The sequence below is a fragment of the Vulpes vulpes genome, chromosome 2 (genome assembly GCF_048418805.1).
Source record: "Vulpes vulpes isolate BD-2025 chromosome 2, VulVul3, whole genome shotgun sequence".
NCBI lineage: Eukaryota > Metazoa > Chordata > Mammalia > Carnivora > Canidae > Vulpes > Vulpes vulpes.
In genome coordinates this window covers 11639350-11660181 of record NC_132781.1, presented here as the reverse complement: position 1 = coordinate 11660181, position 20832 = coordinate 11639350, and the positions used below count along the sequence as shown (strand labels likewise).

Sequence of the window (20832 nt, the reverse complement as noted above, 5' to 3'; positions counted from 1 at the left end):
TTAAGATAAACAGTACTAATTGAAATATGTTTTTGTTCAGTTGAACTTACATTGTCAATTTGGATATGGAACCTGTCGTTCTCTGTGGTACACAGAGCCCCATTGCTCTGGGGGGAAGGGGGTCTGAAATGAGAAGCATTGGGGATCACAGCGTGGAGCCCGTCAGAGTTTGCACCTTAGTTTATTACAGACTCATCCGCAAAAGATATCTTCTCTGATCTCGACTTAGTTTATTTTCATCATAATTTCACACTTGTTGGGTAGGAGAGAGTCAGTAGAACCTTTGTGGCAGTGAGTAGTAAGCATCTTAAAAATGTTTAATCTCTTTGCCTTAGTAATTCTTTTGAGATCACTCAGCGCATAATTCAAGAGCACATACAGCTCTACTCAAAGCTATTTATCACAATATTGTTTTTTTTAAATGTTAAAAATGTTTATTAAAAACAATGCAAGTATTCAGCATTAGATCAGCAGTTATTTAACTTTTTACATAATAAATACCGGGAATTATTTTGACTATTAAATTTACTTAGGTTATTTAAGTGGAGAAATCAGGACACAAACTTGTCTTTAATTATTTCAACAATGTGAATTATACAAAAAGGCATTGGAGGAAGATGTCCTGAGATGTTAACTGTGATCTTTCCTGAGTGCTGGAAGTGATGGCTATTGCCTCTTCCGTCCTTTGTACCTTTATCTATCAGTTTCCACAGTGAATTTATAGCAGAACCTATAGTCGACCAAGATCTTCAGATGATTTCTCCTATATGTGAAAGAAGCACTACCTTCAGGAAGTTGTAGAAGCAACAGCCATGGGCAGGCGGAGTGCAGGGCTCTGGTGGTAGAAAATGAGCCGGAACCTAAAAACACAGGGAAAACGTCCTGAAAGAGCCCTTCTTGCCCCACATGGCTCCCCTCTTCTCTGTCCTCTGTTCAAGTAGTTCCTCCTTGGATGTATTCTTATATAGTGTAGATATTCAAAATTAACTGGAAGTCTAATAGATATTGGGGCCCAGAGAAAGTAGGCTGGTCCCTCAGGAAGAGACCCAAGGAGACATGAAGCCTACGGCAGCATTCAAAATCTTCTGGAGCAAAGCGTGTCTGTCCAGACAAGTGCCTCTTACTGAAAGATTTTACGGTGTCCTCACCTCATTTCTGGTTTGCTCTGTCACTAAAGATAACCACCATCAGTGTCAACTTCAGGTAGATAAATGTAGACAAAAAAAAAAAAAAAAGAAAAATGTAGACAGAATCCCCCATAAATTATAGTTGTATGTTTATCTCAAAAGCAGTTTTTACCTTTTATTTAATTACATCTTCCCTTTGGATATCTAGATTGTTCTGTCACTAAGTGTACATGTCATCTTGTCAACCAAGAGTGTCACTGGGGGACTGCCTATGGCATTTGTGAAGTTGACCAGGCTGGAGCTCTGGCAGAGGCAGACGTTGTATATGTTCTTAGTGGGGTTAGTTGTACTGTCTGAAATTTGTAACTAAACAAACTGTTTGGATTCAGTGTACGACCAGACAGTTTAATGTAAACTGTTGTAACAAAATCTTCAATTTCTAAGCTCTAATAACTATTTTCTTCTTGTTTTAGGGTGAATCTGTAAAATATTTCCTGGATAACTTGGATAAACTTGGAGAAGCAGTAAGTTTTTGTTTATGTTTATTGCCATTTGAAAGCAGTAGTCAGGATATTAGTTGGGAGGTTTAGAAAAATTATGTATTAAGCTGTTTGCTTCCTCCTCCTTCCTAGTGGCAGTATCCAGACTGTCCCTGCTTCATTTTTTTTTCCCCTCTGTTATCCAGATCTCTGCCATTTCTGCGAGGAGTGCTTTATCCACCAATTCATGAACATAAAACTGTTTAGAGAAAGTTTATATTTGAAAATGAGATTGTACATTATCTGTTCTACCTCAGGGTGTGTGTGTGTGTGTGTGTGTGTGTGTGTGTGTGTGTGTGTGTGTTGGTAAGCAGAAACAGAATACAGTGGGTTGATTGATTTCAAAACCTTTTAGCAAACGCTGTTTTTCAGTTGAGCAAAGGCCTGCTGAAGAGACTCCATGAAGGAGGAGAAGGAGTCGCCCTTGGAAAGAGAGTTGATGATTTTCCTCTTGGCTGGCACTGTGGCTGGCTCTGGCCGCCTGGGCCTGCTACAGACAGGGCAGCTGCTCTGTGTTCTCGGGGGTGGACTCAGGCCAAAGACTGGAAGAAAGGTTGCTGTGCTCAGAAAATGTTTGAAAGTCACTGCCCTAGAGTCATTTGTTACCATCTAGATTTACTGAAGCATTATTTGCCTCCTCTTAAAGCAGATTTCTGGTAATACCTTTTAATATAGTCTTACACGTTCTTTGAGATTCACTTTAAAAATAAAACTGAAAGAAACACGAAATGAAGAACCCACTGCAAGTAGGAAAGTGACATATTCAAGGACACATGATAATCTACCTTCTTTTTGCAAGATAACATTTAAATTCCCTTATTTTGGATTTTACTAAATTGCACTTGTCTGCACTTAAGCCAGTGTTTTTTTCTCATGCCTCTTTCCTAGATACTTGTGTTCCAGAAGTTGGGCTCTCCATATTAATGGGTTTTTACTCAGTCCACATCATTGAAACTTGGTATTAAGAGTTTATTTCATTGTCTCTTTCCATCTGGTTAGATTGTGAACCTTAGAGTTACATTATAGACCCAAGTGGAAAGAGGAAAGCCTTAGTAGGTAAACTAATTTTTAAGAGTTATTTAGGGCAGCCCGGGGGGCTCAGCAGTTTAGTGCCGCCTTCAGCCCAGAGCGTGATCCTGGAGACCCAGGATCAGGTCCCACGTCGGGCTCCCTGCATGGGGCCTGCTTCTCCCTCTGCCTGTGTCTCCGCCTCTCTCTCTCTCTCTCTCTTTCTGTGTCTCTCATGAATGAATGAATGAATGAATGAATGAATGAATGAATGAATAAATAAATAAATAAATAAGTCTTTTTAAAAAAGGAGTTATTTAACAAAAAAAGGGGGGGGGTATTTCATATTTTCTAACCCAAACAGTGCTGATTTGACCTGTTCTCAATTTGCCTCTTCTTGTAAGCTTTCCTTGAATGTGCCATTCAAATTAGGTCCCTCCTCTTGTGTTCAGTATCAGCCCTTACTTTTTTCAAAAATCATTGCTCTTCTACAGTTGGTTTATTTATTTATACGTTTACTTGTCTTTTACCTGTCTCTTGCCATAAGGTCAAGGACCTCATGTCTTGATTGTGAAGAGTTTGGTTCTGGATGCCTAGTAACGATGCTTGGAATACAGTAGGCACTTAACAAATAGCTCTTGAATTAATGACTCTAGGCCAACTCTAGTCAGTCTGTATTAGTCTTAGGTTGAGAACAATTCTGAGGCCACATCTGTAATAAAATAAAAAATGTGCGGTGATTCATTTGGTAGGTATAAAGGAGGGGAGAGTAAACCGGCTGTGTCACAGATTGGCCATTCATTCTATGCATATCAGACAAGTTCCACGATTGCCTTTGCTTCTCCGTCTCTGATTGAAGTACCAGGGCATTGAAGCCCTGCTGTGTGCCAAGCCCCATGACCCTCTGGGGAGTGGAACCGCACAGGGGCCAAGGATGTGGGCTCTGCAGCCAGACCACTTGGGTCCTGAGCCCAGTTCTTTCACAGACTAGCTCTGTGTGACCATAGGCTTCTCTAAACCGTAATTTCTTCATATCATGGACATAGAAAGAACCTGACCTCAGAGTTGTGGGATAATTACATGAAATAAACCCCATGTCTTCATCTGTTCAGGCTGCCATGACAAAACACCATAGACTGGGTGGCTTAAACAACAGACATTTAGTTCTCATAGTTCTGGAGGCTGGAAGTCTAAGATGAAAGTACTAGTATGGTTATTTTCTGGTGAGGACTTTCTTCCTGACTTGCAGACTATAGCCTTCTTTCTGTGGCTTTTTCACATGGCTTTGACTCAGTGCATTCATGTGAGGAAACAGAGATCTCTTACTCTTCTTATAAGACCACCAAGACTATCTCATTAGGACCCTACCCTATGACCTCATTTAACCTTAGTTATGTCCTGTAAAAGCCCTTTCCCAAAATACAGTCACATTGGGGTTAGCATATGAATTTTGGGGGGACATAGTCCATTCAGTCTGTAACACTCAGGTATTCAGAATAGTGCTTTGCATGTAGTAAGTGCTCGTTAGCTGTTGTGTTCTTTGTTCCCTGTTTTTAAGGAATTCATTCTAGTCAGAGACAAAATTATACATAAAACAAGCAGAGGACAAATAAATGATACCAGTCATGAAGATAAGTATTAGTTCGGGCAGCCCTGGTGGTGCAGCAGTTTAGCGCCGCCTGCAGCCCGGGGCGTGATCCTGGAGACCTGGGATTGAGTCCCACGTCGGGCTCCCTGCATGGAGCCTGCTTCTCCTTCTGTCTATGTCTCTGCCTTTCTCTCTCTCTGTGTGTCTCTATGAATGGATAAATAAAATCTTTAAAAAAAAAAAAAAAACTGTCTTAAAAAAAAAGGTAAGTATTAGTTCATAGAATGGAGAGACATATTCTGACCCGGGAAGTTGGAGCTACCCCATAAGAGTAAGTGAATCTAAACTATCTGAAGGATGAGATGAATTTAGATATGTAAAGAGATGCGGCCCACCAAGACGGGAGACAGCTGGATATGTTTAATTTTAGGCACATCCTTCGGCAAAGGACCTGTGACGTTCTTGACTTTAACTTATAAAACCAGATTTTTAGAAGGCATAGCTTGGGTCTGGATACATTGTTTATTGTAGTTGTACAGTTGTGCAAGTGAATGGTCATGTAATGGTACCAAGATGTGCAGCTTTGGCAAGTCTTGATGTGAGGCTCTGTGGTAAGCCTAGACAATGTAGAGCAGAGTCTCCGGTTCCAGAAAACTAGGAGTAAAGAGGTTCATGAAAACCAGTCAGCAAAGTTTGGATCGGATGCAGTGAGGTACCTCCAAGTGAGTTCTAAAGTTATGACGCAGGAGGGTTAGTTTGAGAGTGGCTTAGGGATGGAACCAAGAGATGCGAGACATTAAGGGCAGGGAAACTAGTGAAGAGGTAGTAATCCACACCCAAGATGCTAAAAAACAGGAATAGCAGAAATAAGGAGAAACAGGGTTTGAGATAAAATAGGTAATGCAGAGAAAAGTCCTTAGTCTTCCCCCTAGACGGGGGAGTCTTACCGCTGGGATTGTTAATGGAGCAGGAAGTAGAAAGGAGAACATGCTGGTTGGCTTAGAGGAGTTGGTTAGGAAGAAAATGAGTTTTCTTAATTGAATATGTGTGTTTGTGAATAGATTGTCAAGTGCAGAGTGAATGGTGAGCATTTAAAAATGAGAGAGCGGCGGAGGGGGCCTGGCCCGCCTGGGCAGCTCAGTCGGTTAAGCAGCCAGCTCTTGGTTTTGGCTCAGGTCATGCAGGGTCCTGAGATTGAGCTCCACATTGGGCTCCAAGCTAGGTGTGGAGCCTGCTCCCTTCCCCTCCCACTCCCCCCCCCCCCGAAAAAATAAAGATAATAAAGAAGATAATAAATAGTAAGAGAACCAAGGGACGTAACAGGAGCTCACCCAGCTATCTCAGCCTTCTGGATTCCTTCTCTACAGCTAGACTGTGCGGCGCATGCACAGTATGCCGGCCGGCCCAGGAGCACTTCCCTGTTGAGCTCATTTAGGCCTCACAGCCCCCTTGTGAATGTTACTGTCTGTATTTCACCAATGAGGAAGTGGAGATGCACTAGGACTAAAGGACTTGGCCAGGGTCACACAATTAGTATGTGAAGAGCTGGCTCTGGAACTGCCAGTTCTCTACTCCCTGATTCTGCCAGAGCAGCTAACAGTTGATTACATTGTATTGGTTTGGGGGCTTCCTAGGAATTAGCCTTAGCTTCCTAACTAGATTGTTAGCTTCTAAGTGAGCAAGAAGAACTTACAATTTTTATGGAATTGGAAAATTAACAACTACCCAGAGCTGGCATGTTTCTGAAGCAGTTGGCACACGTGCACTGCAAATTTGTACTGCGTTTCTGGAAAGCAGTTGGGCTTTAAGTGTCCAGTGTCATCAAAATATTCATAAACTTTGGCTTCCTAATCTTATTTCTGGTTATTCAGTTTAGGAAATCGTCCAAAGAGGGGAAGGGATGGTTACGTGTGTGAGAATTTTAATTGCGGAATTTCTATTAAGCTAAAAAATTGGAAGCAGCCTTAATGAACACTGGTCGGGGGTATGTATATAAATGACAGTACATTAATCCATTTGGCACATTTATACTCCTTTAAAGTGAAATACAACTGTCTCCGTGTGCATAACAGTTCATGATGAAATGTTAAGTAAAGTAGGGCAGGCTAAAAATTGTGGATGTGCTGATTGTAAGTAAAGTAGTTAAGTATGTGAACAGAAGCTAAAAGGAAGCCTGGAAATGCCAGCATGTTTTATGGAGGCCTAGCATTAGTTAATAAATGGTTATGGATTACATATAACTGAGAACTGCCTACTTTTTTTTAATGCTTAACTCCATAGAACCATTTTGAAGAAATAGATTGTAATGAAATTTCAAAATTATATTACACTATTTGGAAAAGCATAAAATACACCGTTGTAACAGTCAGCATTGTTTGAAAATCTTGCCTTGATTTAAAAAAGGAAAAATTGACCTTGACAATGAGCATTAAAAAGCTCTCCTATTCAGTATTGCCAAAGAGCCAAGTCAAAGTTCTGGAAACACAGTAGCCTGAAAAGAAGGAACCAGTTATACTGCATCTGGAAGTACGCTGTCTGGAGTAGCTGGTGACTTCTGAGACTAGTGACTTCTGAGACTAGCAACTTCTGTCTGTCCAGGGTCTCAAAGCTGACTGGTCCGCTTCACAGAGAAGGGCTCATCTGGTTTTTGCATAAGCTCTCCTCTGGGGCGGCCGGCCCAGTGTGGTCCCCTCCACCTACTTCACAGGCCCAGGCACTGACAAAGTGACTCCTTGTGTCAGAAGTGAGAAGGTGGGAGCACAGCTGCTTGGGCCGGATGCTGGAAGCACACCTAGGAGGCCACCCGAAGTAAATCCAGTGCATCGGCTTTAGTAGAAGTGCCGTTTGCCATGCACATGGTGTGGCTGCAGTGATCAAGTGGAGTGACCATTGTGGGAGTTTTATTCGTGGAGGGTAGGGCACAGGAAAGGATTGTTTAGAAAGAGCTAGAGAGAGGTAGCCAGAACTGTGCGCCAGGAGGTGGCCTTCACGAATTGGCGCTTCAGCCCTCCTTGCTTTTCACAGAGAGACAAGAAGCAGGTTGGAGGAGTGAGTAGGAAGCCCTGGGCCACTCTGGCCGGAGCAGAGGGTGGGTCAGTAAGGAGTAATATTAGGGGTAGAGACACGACAGTAGGCAGGGCAATGGGACACCTGAGAGTTAAGACTTCAGTCTGGGGATCCCTGGGTGGCGCAGCGGTTTGGCGCCTGCCTTTGGCCCAGGGCGCGATCCTGGAGACCCGGGATCAAATCCCACGTCGGGCTCCCAGTGCATGGAGCCTGCTTCTCCCTCTGCCTGTGTCTCTGCCTCTCTCTCTCTCTCTCTCTCTCTTTGACTATCATAAATAAATAAATAAATAAATAAATAAATAAATAAATAAATAAATAAATAAATATTAAAAAAAAAAAGACTTCAGTCTGAAGATACTGCAGTAGTGAAAAACATAGAATTTTGAACCAGTCTTCATACCCCAACATTTTAATATATCTTGGCATTTTGTAATGAGAATAATAGTGTACTGATGCTTTAATTCAGCCAGAAGTTATTAAAAAGATAAGTTTGTGTGGCGCCTGGGTGTCTCAGTCAGCTTAGCATCTGACTTCTGCTCAGGTCATGATCTCTGATCTCAGGGTCCTGGGGTCAGGCCCGCCATCCCTGGCCCTCTGCTCAGCAGGGAGTCTGCTTGTCCCTCGGCCCCTCCCTCTGCTCATGCCCTCACATGCTTTCTCTTTCTCATGAATAAATTTTAAAAATCTTTTTTAAAAAATTAAAAATAAGTTATTTGCATATCCAGTCATTCAACCAGTTAGTAGTTCATCAGAAACGTTAATTACTTCTGGGTTACTGAGTGTAAAGCAGTTTTTTTCTTTTCCAGGATTACATTCCATCGCAACAAGATATTCTGCTTGCCAGAAGACCCACCAAAGGCATTCATGAGTATGACTTTGAAATTAAAAATGTTCCTTTCAAAATGGTTGATGTGGGTGGTCAAAGATCAGAGAGAAAACGATGGTTTGAATGCTTCGACAGCGTGACATCAATACTTTTCCTTGTTTCCTCAAGTGAATTTGACCAGGTGCTTATGGAAGACCGACTGACCAATCGCCTTACAGAATCTCTGAACATTTTTGAAACAATCGTCAATAACCGGGTTTTCAGCAATGTCTCCATAATTCTCTTCTTAAACAAGACAGATTTGCTTGAGGAGAAAGTGCAAATTGTGAGCATCAAAGACTATTTCTTAGAATTTGAAGGGGATCCCCACTGCTTAAGAGACGTCCAAAAATTCCTGGTGGAATGTTTCCGGAACAAACGCCGGGACCAGCAGCAGAAGCCCTTATACCACCACTTCACCACTGCCATCAACACAGAGAATATCCGCCTCGTGTTCCGTGACGTGAAGGACACCATTCTTCACGACAACCTCAAGCAGCTCATGCTACAGTGATGGACAGAAGACTGCCCATTTTAATCCCTTTTGTCCTCTTGATTGTGTTCTGTTTGTTTTGTTTTTGGAAATAGCAGTTTACAACAGGAATGAGAAAAATCTTGATTCTAAGTTTAACTTCTTGGAAATCTTAGTCCTCCTCCTGCAGACTTTGGTTTGTGGCTGGCTGAAAGCTGCTGAGTAACAATCGCCGATACCTGTCGATGTTCAGTCTTTGATCTGTTTCACTGTGGCTTCCCTTTGAGGGGGTTCTAGTTTCCTGCCAAGCCTCTGACTAAATAGAGTTCAGGCTTTAGCTTTTTCCACTTCTCAAACTGAATTCTGTAGTGCCAAGTATGGAAGGTGTCTTCGAATCTCTTGGTATGAGGTTAAGAATATTCAGTTCTGACACAAGCAAGGTCCCTTTTTTCTGTCCTGTGCACGGCAGCGACACTTGTGCCTCGCTTTACGGCGACCTGTTTTGAAAGGGCTATTGGAAAAAAAGTTTGATCTAAGGACTGGCATTCTGTAGCTTTACACAGATTTAGCCTTCCATGTTTTTTTTAATTGCTTATATAGCGACAGTTGTTTAGTTTTAAAATTTCTGTGGTTTCTGAAGGTAATGTTCTTAGTGTTTTAAAGTTTACATAAGGATTCCTGGTCTGATGCTAATGGAAGTTCACAAATGGTACGGGGCTGGGGGAGGGGAGCAAGAGGGAGCCAATGCCGTACAGAGTATTTTGATGCAAAGTAATGAGTGAAATATAGTGTGCCCTTTTCATATTTAAATATCATATAATAAATGTGCCATATGTGAAACATTCTGGCCGTAGCAGCAGCTATAAAAATTGCAAGTAACTTGATAACAGAGCTTTCTAAATAAACATACCGTTTCCAGGATGTTACGTGCTTTACGCTCAGACTTGTATGTCCTGTCTTGGAGGATTCGGGTCCTCACTGCAGAGAATCACTGTTGTACCATCACAGAACATCTTTCTTTTGCTCTCCTGTCTATTCCCATCAACTCCAACTGTGGCATATATGGGAGTTTTTATTTGGAGCTTGCCAAGGTCAATGTTTTCCTGTCAGATGACTCAAGAAGGCATTATTTGAGATTTGTGTTCATTCTTGGTGTGTCTCCTAAAACATACACCTACATGTTCATATCATTATTGCTTATGAAATTCTAGCTTTATTGAGGTACATTTTGAATGTTTTGGGGATACTTCTAAGAATAAGCAGTAATTTTTTTAGGTCACACCGAAATATGATTGCATTTGACCTCACCACGTATGAAATGAAAGTATACCCTTGCAGCAGCTTTGTGATCTCAGATGTCATGGTGAACTCATCAGAGGAACTGGTTTGCAGTACTGAGAATACTGCCTTGTAGGTTGTGTGTGGTGTTAGACCAGGACTAGAGAGGCAAATGCCCAAGGCTGATGACAGTTTGGAAAATCTGACAGCTTTTCTCCTTTTCCTGAAAATTGTGATTAAGACTGTGATACCTGTCACTTTACTGTAGAGCTGTGTTCTCAGGTATTCTGTTGGCTAGAAAGTCCTTGAAAGATTGGTCAACATTAAGGATCATGCAGCCTTTCCAAGATGGTGGCTCTTGGTTGGTCTGCAGTCTAGTGTGAGAGTAGGACTTTTCAGTGAGCTAACCAGGGATTGTTCGTAACTGTTCTTGACTTTTCTTGCATTTGAAATTCCACCATCATTTTATCCATAGTAACTTTCAGTGTTTTCATGCCTTGGTCATACACGAGCTACAGACACGTAGCCCTGCATCATAATGCAAGTCTTCATAGTATACAGTTCGTGCATGTTTGAATAGTTCTACATCCAGTGCTTCTTGCCAAAAAGAATATAGTGTTTAAATTCACAGAATTAGAATAACTTCAGTGCTAGTGAATGTCTGAATATGCGCACAGTAACATTGGGACTTTTTGCTGGAGAGTCTTTGTGTAAATTTCGCAAATAGTTTAGTTGAATGGCCCAAACCATTGAACTTCAGTGAAGGCTAAAGTAAGTTCCCTGTACAAAGAGCAAACTTGGTCTTATTTAGGTTATATTTAAGATCTGTGATACGAACCATAAATCTTGCCTGACAAAGCAGCAATCACCAAGACTACCACCAAGAAATGTTACAACACCGAATAGATATGGTATGATTTTGGGAATTTGCAACTTTCTTTCCTGATGTTTGTGATGTCTCAACTTTTTTTTTTAAATAAAATCTAGACTATATTTTGAGGCAGCAGATTACTTCTATTTAATGGCAGGCTTGTTTAGACAGTGGAAGTGTGAGGTCTCAGTCTGAAGCCTTCAGCTCCCCATTTTTTACATACTGTATTTAAAACCAATTGAAGGAGTCTTAATACCTGTATTATAAAAACTAGATTCTTTTGAAATACCACTATATGAAGAAGAAAATGAAATTTAGTGAACCAGATTGAAAGGGGGCTCATCACTTTACTATGCCAATATCCCTTCATCTCTAAAACAGTGGTTTAAAGTTCTTTGAAGTGTGTTTGCCTTTTTAAGTCTTAATGGTTATGATTTGGAATAAAATGTGCCTAATTCTCTATTACATTGTGTTCCTAAATCCAAATGTCTTCTCGTTGAATTCTTAAGAAATGTCACAAAAGTGTCTTCATTGGCCTTGAAGAAATGTATAAGTATACAGAGTTGCCTTATAAATCAAAGAACACCACAAATTTGGGTCTCTGTTTTTATAGGGAAATGGTTTTGCCAAATGTTTTCTGAAGATCCACATGATATAAGGCTTGCCTCTGCCACTTAAATATCATTTTTTAATGCCCCAAATCATTGCTTCCTGCCAAATAACTGTATGAAATCAAAGTCTTCATGTTAATGTTACTGTCTGGAAAAGGTGCTTGGTAGCTGCAGAGCAACCACAGCCAAAGAAGGTGAGGTTGAATGAAAAAGATCACCCGTTTTTGTTGTTTTCTTTGAAGTTGCACTGGTGCATGTTTTACATAGTGAAGATCCTCTGGTTAATCTCTCAAGCTGAGGTTGTTTAGGGAAATCCTTTTTCAGTTGGTGGCAGTGGTTGGTTTAAAGTTGAAGGAAGTAAGAGTATGTTAATACCAGAAACGATTAGAAGTATTGATTTAGATGCAACAGAAATGATTACGCCCTGTCATTTTCTTGTAAAGAGAGAATGAGTAAATCTTAACTCCCAGTGTGTACCCAAGTACGTGTATTTATGCTTTTGATGAAATGTATTCTCAGCCTTAGTACACATATCCGGTTATGCCTTATTTATGTGAAGAATAAAGTGACCAAGTCATGTTCTGTTATGTTCTGAAATTCAAATCACTATTTGAGAAGGCCTCAAATTGGTGCTTTCATTATGTAATGATTCATTTAGACGAAACCCCAAACCACGCCATTTGAAACAAGTTTCTCTCCGTTGCAATTTGTAGCAATGTTATTTCTGTATATGTAAAATAAGAAGGCTAAGGATCAGTGTTAACTCTTAATTTCTTGTTTGAATCCATGAAATCATGCCTGTAAAGCTCAGTCAAACATTTGTAACAAACTCCCCAATAAATCTAGAGAAAGTTTGCTCTGTTACCTTTTTATTGCTATTAGTTTTCTTGAGGGAATCAAGAACAGAAATTTTGCATGTGTCTTTTTCAGTTGGAAGTTTGACCTAGAACTAGGTCACTTTATGTCGTTTCCCATCATTTCATTCGTCGCACATGTTGTGCTGCTTCCCTGTAAGGACTGATTTTCTTTTATTGATAGGATGCAGGCTGGCCTTTCAGCCTAGTAAACATGAAAGGGGGGGCTTGTATGAGAGTGGGTGTGTATGAGTCTCCGTGTTCTGAATAAGGCAGAAGGTAAAATATATACCCATTATTTTATGGTACGAGGTTAGGGCTTAATAAGTTTATAATAGAAATTGAAGTCTAAACCTGGACATTTTAAACAGGTTGGACTTTCTGGCTTTTTCAAGTACCATCAAAGCAATGGTAGCCTTAGGCTGGTAAGTGACTATTAACAGCATTAGAAGTACAGTGTTTGTACCACTAGCATTCTTGTGTCTACTTGAATGTATAGTTAGCATTTAAGTAAATATGTTCCTTCTTGTGGCATCCAGGTCTGACCATCCGGTTTCAAATGCCAGAGCTCATACGGAACAAAAAGAGTTAATGATTGGGCAGTATTTTCTGGGTTGATGGGAGATTTGGGGACCTTTCCAAATCTGCTGTTGATAAAAAAAAAATTCCAGATCAAAGTATGCTAGGACCCACTATGCATACATTTTCAATCTGTGAGTGTGGTAATAGAAATATGCTACTTATTGGGTATCTGATTTGGATTTGTATTTAGAAAGCTTGTTTATAATGTTTCTTGCCATAGTAAGTGATATATTTGTCCTCAGTTATGCCCATATGATGGTACCAGGGGGGAACAAAGGGGGGGAGGTAGGGGGTTAATTCCCGGAAAGTATATGTAACAATGCAACAAACTATATACCATTTGCTCTCTCTTTACCTCTTACTTGAAAGCAGAATGGCAAAATGTTTTAAATGGCTTTTCTGTACCACTCTACCGTGATGAGAGCTCATTTACCACAAGAAGCCTTATCAAGAAGTATATTTTGTAACAACCTCACAGATACTGTACCCAACAAAACATGATTTGTATTAGCTTTGTATAAAAAATACTTGTGACTTAGGTTTTTTTATACGTATTAAATCTTTTTATAACTTTCCAGAAACTAAGAAGCAGGTTATCTGATATTGCTGTAAATTTTTTTTTTCCTGTCAGTGCTTTAGTTCAGGATTGGCAATAAATTATTTCTAAAGGAGGTCTGAAAGTGGAAAGAATGGTTTGATTTTATACAATGAATCGCTAGGCATTAAGGCTTTTTACTTTTGTACATATTTTGCAAAAATTTTGCCTCTTGCTATTAATATTTGCTTTGTAAAATTACTGACATTAATAAACATTTATAAACTATTCAATACTACGATGTTATTTAAACCAACAGTTTGATAAATGAAAGTGTAAAGCAGATACTTAGTTAAGTTTGAAAACAAAAGCATAGTGATTTTTAAAAAGCACCGAAATCTCTCTGCACAACTCCAACAATATTTCACCTTCCTATTAAGCTACAAACTTTTCCTTACTAAAAATGGGGATGTGGACCTCATCCAAACAAGCTCCCAGGCACTTAATATGTTTGGACGTGGCAATGGGGAAAGGAGGGCTACTCCTTTTTCTCTCTGCTCCTTTTAAGATTGTTCAACCAGGGATCCCTGGGTGGCGCAGCGGTTTGGCGCCTGCCTTTGGCCCAGGGCGCGATCCTGGAGACCCGGGATCGAATCCCACGTCAGGCTCCCGGTGCATGGAGCCTGCTTCTCCCTCTGCCTATGTCTCTGCCTCTCTCTCTCTCTCTCTGTATGACTACATAAATAAATAATAAAAAATAATTTAAAAAAAAATAAAAATAAAATTATAAGATTGTTCAACCAACCCGCACTAGTCCTGGTTTGTCGGCCTGCAGGAGTAATGCTGTCGGGTTTATTGTAATTGAAATGGTGATTTAAAAACAAATCCACATATTACCACTCATTTTTCTTGTTTCAATCAACTATTTTAGATCGTGATTTACAGAAAATTTACAAAGATCATAGAGTTTCTCCGGTATTCCACACCCTTTCAATAGTTGCCCTAATCATCATTACATCTTGCCTTTGTCTGGTACCTTTGTCATAGTGAACCAATACTGAGACTTTATTATTAACTAAAGCTCACACTTTATTCCGATTTCCTTAGTTTTTTCCCTGCTGTCCCTTTCCATTCCAGAATACATCCAGGACACCAGATCACATTTAATTGTCTCTTCTTCGGCTTCTCTTGGCAGGTTCTCAGATTTTCCTTGATTTTGATGACCATGGCAGGTTTGAGAAGGAATGCTGGGTGGCTGTTCTGTAAATTGCCCCTCTGTTGGGATCTGTCTCATGTGTTTCTCATGATAGACTCGATTATGTTTTGGGGACCGCAGAGGTAAAGCATCATCCTCATCAGATCCTATTAGGCATACCACCCATCTTTTTCCTTTACAGCTTCAGCTAAGTGGGAGGTTCTTAATAACTTTTTTTTTTTTTAAGATTTTATTTGTTTATTCATGAGAGACACACGGAGGCAGAGACATAGGCAGAGAGAAGCAGGCTCACTGCAGGGAGCCTGATACGGGACTCCATCCCAAGACCCTGGGATCATGACCTGAGCTGAAGGCAGATGCTCAACCACTGAACCACCCAGGTGCCCCTGTTAAATAACTTTTGACATGTTCATACCTTTGCTTAAATGACATATATCCAAAACAGCATGTACTTTCCCAGAGGAGAATGAAGGGCCTTTCCCCACAATCGGGATTGTATAGCTGATTCGGATAAATGTTCCGTGGTGATGGCTGTGCCCCAGAATAATTGGCTCCAGGCCTTAGGGACAAAAAAGAAATTCTGTTCCGAGGTCTCACCTTGAACATAAATTTCACTGTTGGTCCCAAGAAAAATGGAGATCGAAAGACTTGGACTTAGAAATATCTACAAATCTGCACACACCTACAAATCTGTACCTTGAAAACAGGCCGTTAAAGGCTTTCTTTGAGAGATTTAAAACCTTAAAAAATTGACACTTGAGCATGTAAATCCCCCAAAGAAGTCAAGACATCTTTAAAAAAAAAAAAAAACTTGGGACACCTGGGTGGCTCAGCGGTTGAGCATCTGCCTTTGGCTCAGGGCGTGATTCTGGGGTCCCGGGATCGAGTCGGGCTCCCTGCATGGAGCCTGCTTCTCCTTCTGCCTGTGTCTCTGCCTCTCTCTCTGTGTCTCTCATGAATAAGTAAAATCTTTTTTAAAATTAATTTTTAAAAAATAAAGAAAAAATTTCCTTACTGTTGTTGGAAATAGAATATTCCTTTGTCAAAGGAAGCAGCCAAGACTCCAGTATTGTCCAGTAAAGTGTTTTTGGCACCATCATGGATAATTGCCATGAGATGCTCTCAAAATGACCTGTTCCTTCGCCCACAGTGTGGGTTGTTGGAAGAGAAAAGAGAAGACTTTGGTTTCAAGAAGGCAGGAAACTCAAGAGTTTATAGGTTAAACCGGAGGTTTGTTTTGGTGATGGGAAATTTGGCAAATCCTCATGAAACAAATGACCGAGGACAGTGTTTTAAAATACATGCTGTGATTTTTCCTCAGAAATGAGCGGGGCGACCGAAATACAGTCCTGTGGTTGCAGTAAGGAGTCTCCAAATGAAAACACTGTGCAGCTATATTTCACAAGGGTCCCCCTTCGAATACCAGAGGGAACAAAAGGCTCAAACAAGGATTTGATACAAACTCACTATTCAAGGCGGCTGTGTGAAGCTTCTCTGTTGGCGGAAAGAATAAGGAGGGAAGTTGTGTCCAGAATTAACATTTATACTGAGTGGAGGAGTGGGTTGGTTTTCCTTTTCCCCAGGGAGGTACATTGATGGGAAAATGTAAGCCACCGAGGCTTTTTAAATGTTGATTATCCTTTTGCAATTAACTGCCCTGCAGCTTTAGACTTGGGTTTGAATTCCGGGTCCCCGTCAAACATCACAGAAGACTGGGAACATGCCTCTAAGATGAAACTGAGGTTAAACTGCTGACCTTGGGAATGAAAAAGTATACTTGGTTTATTTTTCTATTATTCTGCATGGAAAGCCCAATTCTTGTGAACCTTGCGGGATTTAATTAGTTTATTATAACATCAGGATAAGTTTGTCAAACCTTTATCCTGAATAAAAGAGCATCCCAGCACCTATGGCTCAGCAATATTGGCGACATGGCATATTGAAGTTAATTCTGGGGGGCACCCGGGCGGCTCAGTTGGTTAAGCGTCTGCCTTCGGCTCAGGTCATGATCCCAGGGTCCTGGGATCGAGCCTACTTCTCCCTCTCCTTCTGCCTGCCGCTCCCCCTGCTTGTGCTCTTTCTCTCTCTGTGTTATACAGATAAGTAAAATCTTTTTAAAAAGTTAATTCTGGGGACACCTGGGTGGCTCAGCAATTAAACATCTTGCCTTTGGCTCAGGGCATGATCCCGGGGTCCCGGGATCGAGTCCCACATCAGGCTCCCCACCGGGAGCCTGCTTCTCCCTCTGTCTGTGTCTCTGCCTCTCTGGGTCTCTCATGAATGAATAAATAAAATCTAAAAAAAATAATAATTTTGTACATGCAATCCTTGCACGTATGTAGCAAGTTTGTAGTTTGGGGGAAGATGCTATGAATCTGTAAAGAGGACTCCATGCCAGGCTAAGAGCTGGATGCCCAATTTCATGGGAGTAAAGAGCCCCAATTTAACACCGGCAAACTGTACAGCACAACCCCTTCTAAAGTGCACAGAACAAAATTGCATTCGACCCCCTTGCCCAACATTCAAGGGATCTAGTGTCAACCTCTCTTGCCAACTGACCTTCCCTTCCAGCTGCCTTCACCCACTAAGTGAGCACTGCTGCACCACCACCGCCACCCCAAATCCCCTCTCTCTGGCTCACTCTGCTCCAGGCCAGCTCCTGCTCATCTTCAAGCCCAGCTCTGAAGATCACTGCTGGCTCGCCACCCACCCTGGGACCAGGAGCGGTTTCCTTCCTTTGGGTACCGCTCCCATCCTACTCCTCTCTCAGGACACGTCAAGCCTTCCACCTTATTTTAGAGCCGTTTCTGTTCCCATCTCAGCAACTCTGCTGACGGTTAGACTAACCCATCATTGCTCTGCAGATGCTCTTGCTAAGCTCCCCGAGTGCCCATCAGACACCTCTGTCTGTTCCTAAGAGTAACCAACACAGTGTCCCCTTGTCCGGACACTCACAGTCAAGTCATGACAGGAGCCTGAGTGAAGCCAGGCTGTGAAGAAGAAGTAGCTTCTGAGTTGACTGTCACTAGCTTCAGGAGGGACCTGATTCGACTCCAGATCGAAGACATCAGGAGGTTGAGCTAACAATAATGTCTTCCGTGTTCCTTCCTACATTCCGATTCTTGAAAGCCTTCTAGAACATTCCAGCATGTAGCAAAAATTATTTATAGAAGAATATAGAATGTTATAGTACAAAGTTCCTATGACAAGGTCTTTATTTTTCCCTCCAAAAAAAAATTTTTTTTTAAAGAGGGAGACTGTAAGGGGAAAATTATCTCTGAAGATGGTGAGGGTAACTCAACAGGTTTTGAAAAATTTGACCCTCAGTGTTTTGTAATTTTTTTCCCTGAGCTCTGTCCTCCAGGGGGAATTTCCCCATCCCAAGGGCGCATTCGTCTTTCTGAGGTACTGAAAGTTAGAATCTGGCAGCCTCTGAGAGTCATGGGCACTTTCAGATTCATTTGTGTTACGGCCACCATCTTAGTTGAGCCTGTTATGAAAAGTACCACAGATCCAGTGGCTCCCAAGCGACAAAAATGTGCTTCTCACAGTCTGGAGACCAGAAGTTCAAGATCAGGGTGGGAGCACGATGGGGTCCTAGGGAGGGCCCTCCTCTGCTTTTGCATTGACAGAAATAGCTAGTTGGCCCCTTTTTCTAAAGGTTTTGAATCTGTTCATCAGGGCTCCACCCTCATGACCAGATTACCTCCCAAAGTCCCCACCTCCAAATACCATGACACTGGGATTAGGGTCTCAACGTGTGAATGGGAGAGAGGACGCACCATTGATGACTCATAACAGTCACCAAAATGTCATCAGGATTGGCTTGAATCCAGCTTGATCTTCTGCTTTTTTTCCCCCCCCTCCAAGAAGAACCATTTTTTTTTCAGTGATCAATGCAGAGATAAGGGCCCAGCAGCTTCTGAGCATCTTCTGTTTTGACACCATTTTTGGTATATTTTTTTTCACATACTGTGAAAAACGTTTGGTGAAAAAACCACCCTAATCTCACCACTGTGTCATCATCACTGTAAATAATATTGATGTTTCTGTCTAGTAACTTTTCCCTGTGTATGATTCAGTAACATGTCCTTAGCGTAAGTCCCAAGGATAATTGTTTTAAGTAGTTGCGTATTTCACGCGGTACCTGCCTAGATCTTTCTACTTGAACTTCTCGCCCAAACCAGAGATACCAACTGTTCTGACAACAGCAGCAATGATGACGCCCACTTTGTTCTCAGATGCTTGCCAATCAGATTATTTGAGAGCCTGACTCTTTCTCCCAGGCAGTAGTGCTTGGTTCTGAAGTCCTCCTATGTTCTCATAAATCCAACATCTCAAAGACCTTCCAGATTGTCATGAGAATTGAACCCACATTTGATTCGAGGCACCGTAGAACAGAACAGTCAAAAATTGACTCCATATTGTGCAGATGCCTGGTATTGCGTGAATAATTCTCAGTTTGGGGACGATATCTCAAAATGTGAGAGTAGATAATTTTATCCATTTAGCGATTAAAGAAAAACAAAAATGATTTTATTTCTGCATTGTAAATTTTTTTTTTATTTATGATAGTCATACAGAGAGAGAGAGAGAGAGAGAGAGAGAGGCAGAGACACAGGCAGAGGGAGGAGCAGGCTCCATGCACCGGGAGCCTGACGTGGGATTCGATCCCGGGTCTCCAGGATCGCGCCCTGGGCCAAAGGCAGGCGCCAAACCGCTGCGCCACCCAGGGATCCCTGCATTGTAAAATTAAGCTTCATTTTACTTCTGTTCCTAGAATTGGAGGGCTTTTTAAAAATTAGTTTTGTGTGTCCAAGGACATTCTCTAGAACCACAGGGCTTATGTCCAAGGATATCCTCATGATTGTTTATAAAAGCCAGCTCAAAACTATCCATGACTGGCACCCAAAGGGCACTCAGCTACCAAACCTGGGGGGTTTTAGCCGCCGGTGACTTGATACTTGTCTTTAGTCCCATCCTCAAGTAACCAAGGTTTTTGTAACAATGTCCAAATAACATTCAATAAGTGCATGAAAAGATGCTCAACACTATTAGCCATCAGAGAGATACAAATCAAAATCACGATGAGTTACCACTTCAGACCTATTAGGATGACTAGAGTTTTTAAAAAATGGGCATAAGTGTTGGTGAGGATGTAGAGCAATTGGAACCCTCAGACATCGCTGGTGGGATTGTAAAATAGTCTGTAGCCCCTTTAGAAAACCGTCTGTCAGTTCCTCAAAACATTAAATACAGAATTGCCATGTGATCCAGCAATTTCAGTCTTTGGTCTAAACCACAGAGAAACAAAAACATGCATCCACACAAAGATTTGTACGTGACTATTCATACCAGCGTTATTTATAATAGACAAAAAGTAGGAACGGCCCAAATGCCCAACAAATGATGAATCCATAAAATGCAGCAAATCCGTTCAGTGAAATCGTAGTTAATAAAATGAATAAGGTACTACTGATCCATGCTATAGGATAGATGAACCTAGAAAACATTAAGTTAAAGAAGCCAGACGCAAAAGGCTTCATCTTTACAATTGTATTCTATAATTCCATTTATAGGAAATGTCCAGAAGAAGCGACTCTATAGATACTGAACATATATTGATGGTCGTCTAGGGGAATCAGGCAGTGCTGCTAATGGGTATGATCTTCTTTGGGGGATGATGATAATGTTCTCAGATTGACGTAATGCTCACATAACTCCGTGAATATGATAACAGCCACTTATGGAACTGAATTTAAGATGCTTAGAGTCTAGGGGCTCCTGGGTGGCTCAGTTGGTTAAGCTTCCAATTCTTGATTTCGGCTCAGCTCAAGATCTCATGGATCATGGGCTCTGAACTCTGCAGAAGTCTGCTTGACATTCTCCCTCTGCCCCTCCTCCTGCTCTTGCTCACACTCTTTCTCAAACAAATCAATAAATCTTAAAAAAAAAAATACATGCTTACAGTCTAGTGGGACAGAAAATACATGTGCATAAATAATTAAAGCAGGATATACAGTAATAAATTCCGGGGACTAGATAAATTGCTGTGTGTCTTCAGAGAAAGGCAATTACTTCCATCAGGCTGGAACTGGGGACACTCTTGTGGAAGAGAAGGCCTTCCCAGATGACCTACACATACCGGGACATGAGAGTGGGGTAGGCTGCATGCCGGCTGGATGGGACAGCAGAGACACGAGAAAGCAGTGTTCACTGA

General features: G+C 41.4%; 1 protein-coding gene across 1 annotated transcript in view; it reads left to right on the top strand.

Moving 5' to 3' along the window:
- Positions 1-13684, top strand: part of GNA13 (G protein subunit alpha 13) — a 39446-nt gene extending 25762 nt beyond the window's left edge. The window contains exons 3-4 of the mRNA XM_025999638.2: positions 1601-1651; positions 8135-13684. Of these exons, the coding sequence (XP_025855423.1) occupies positions 1601-1651; positions 8135-8707 (624 nt within the window). The 3' untranslated portion in view covers positions 8708-13684. The remainder of the gene's footprint in view (positions 1-1600; positions 1652-8134) is intronic.
- The last annotated feature ends 7148 nt before the right edge of the window (positions 13685-20832 follow it).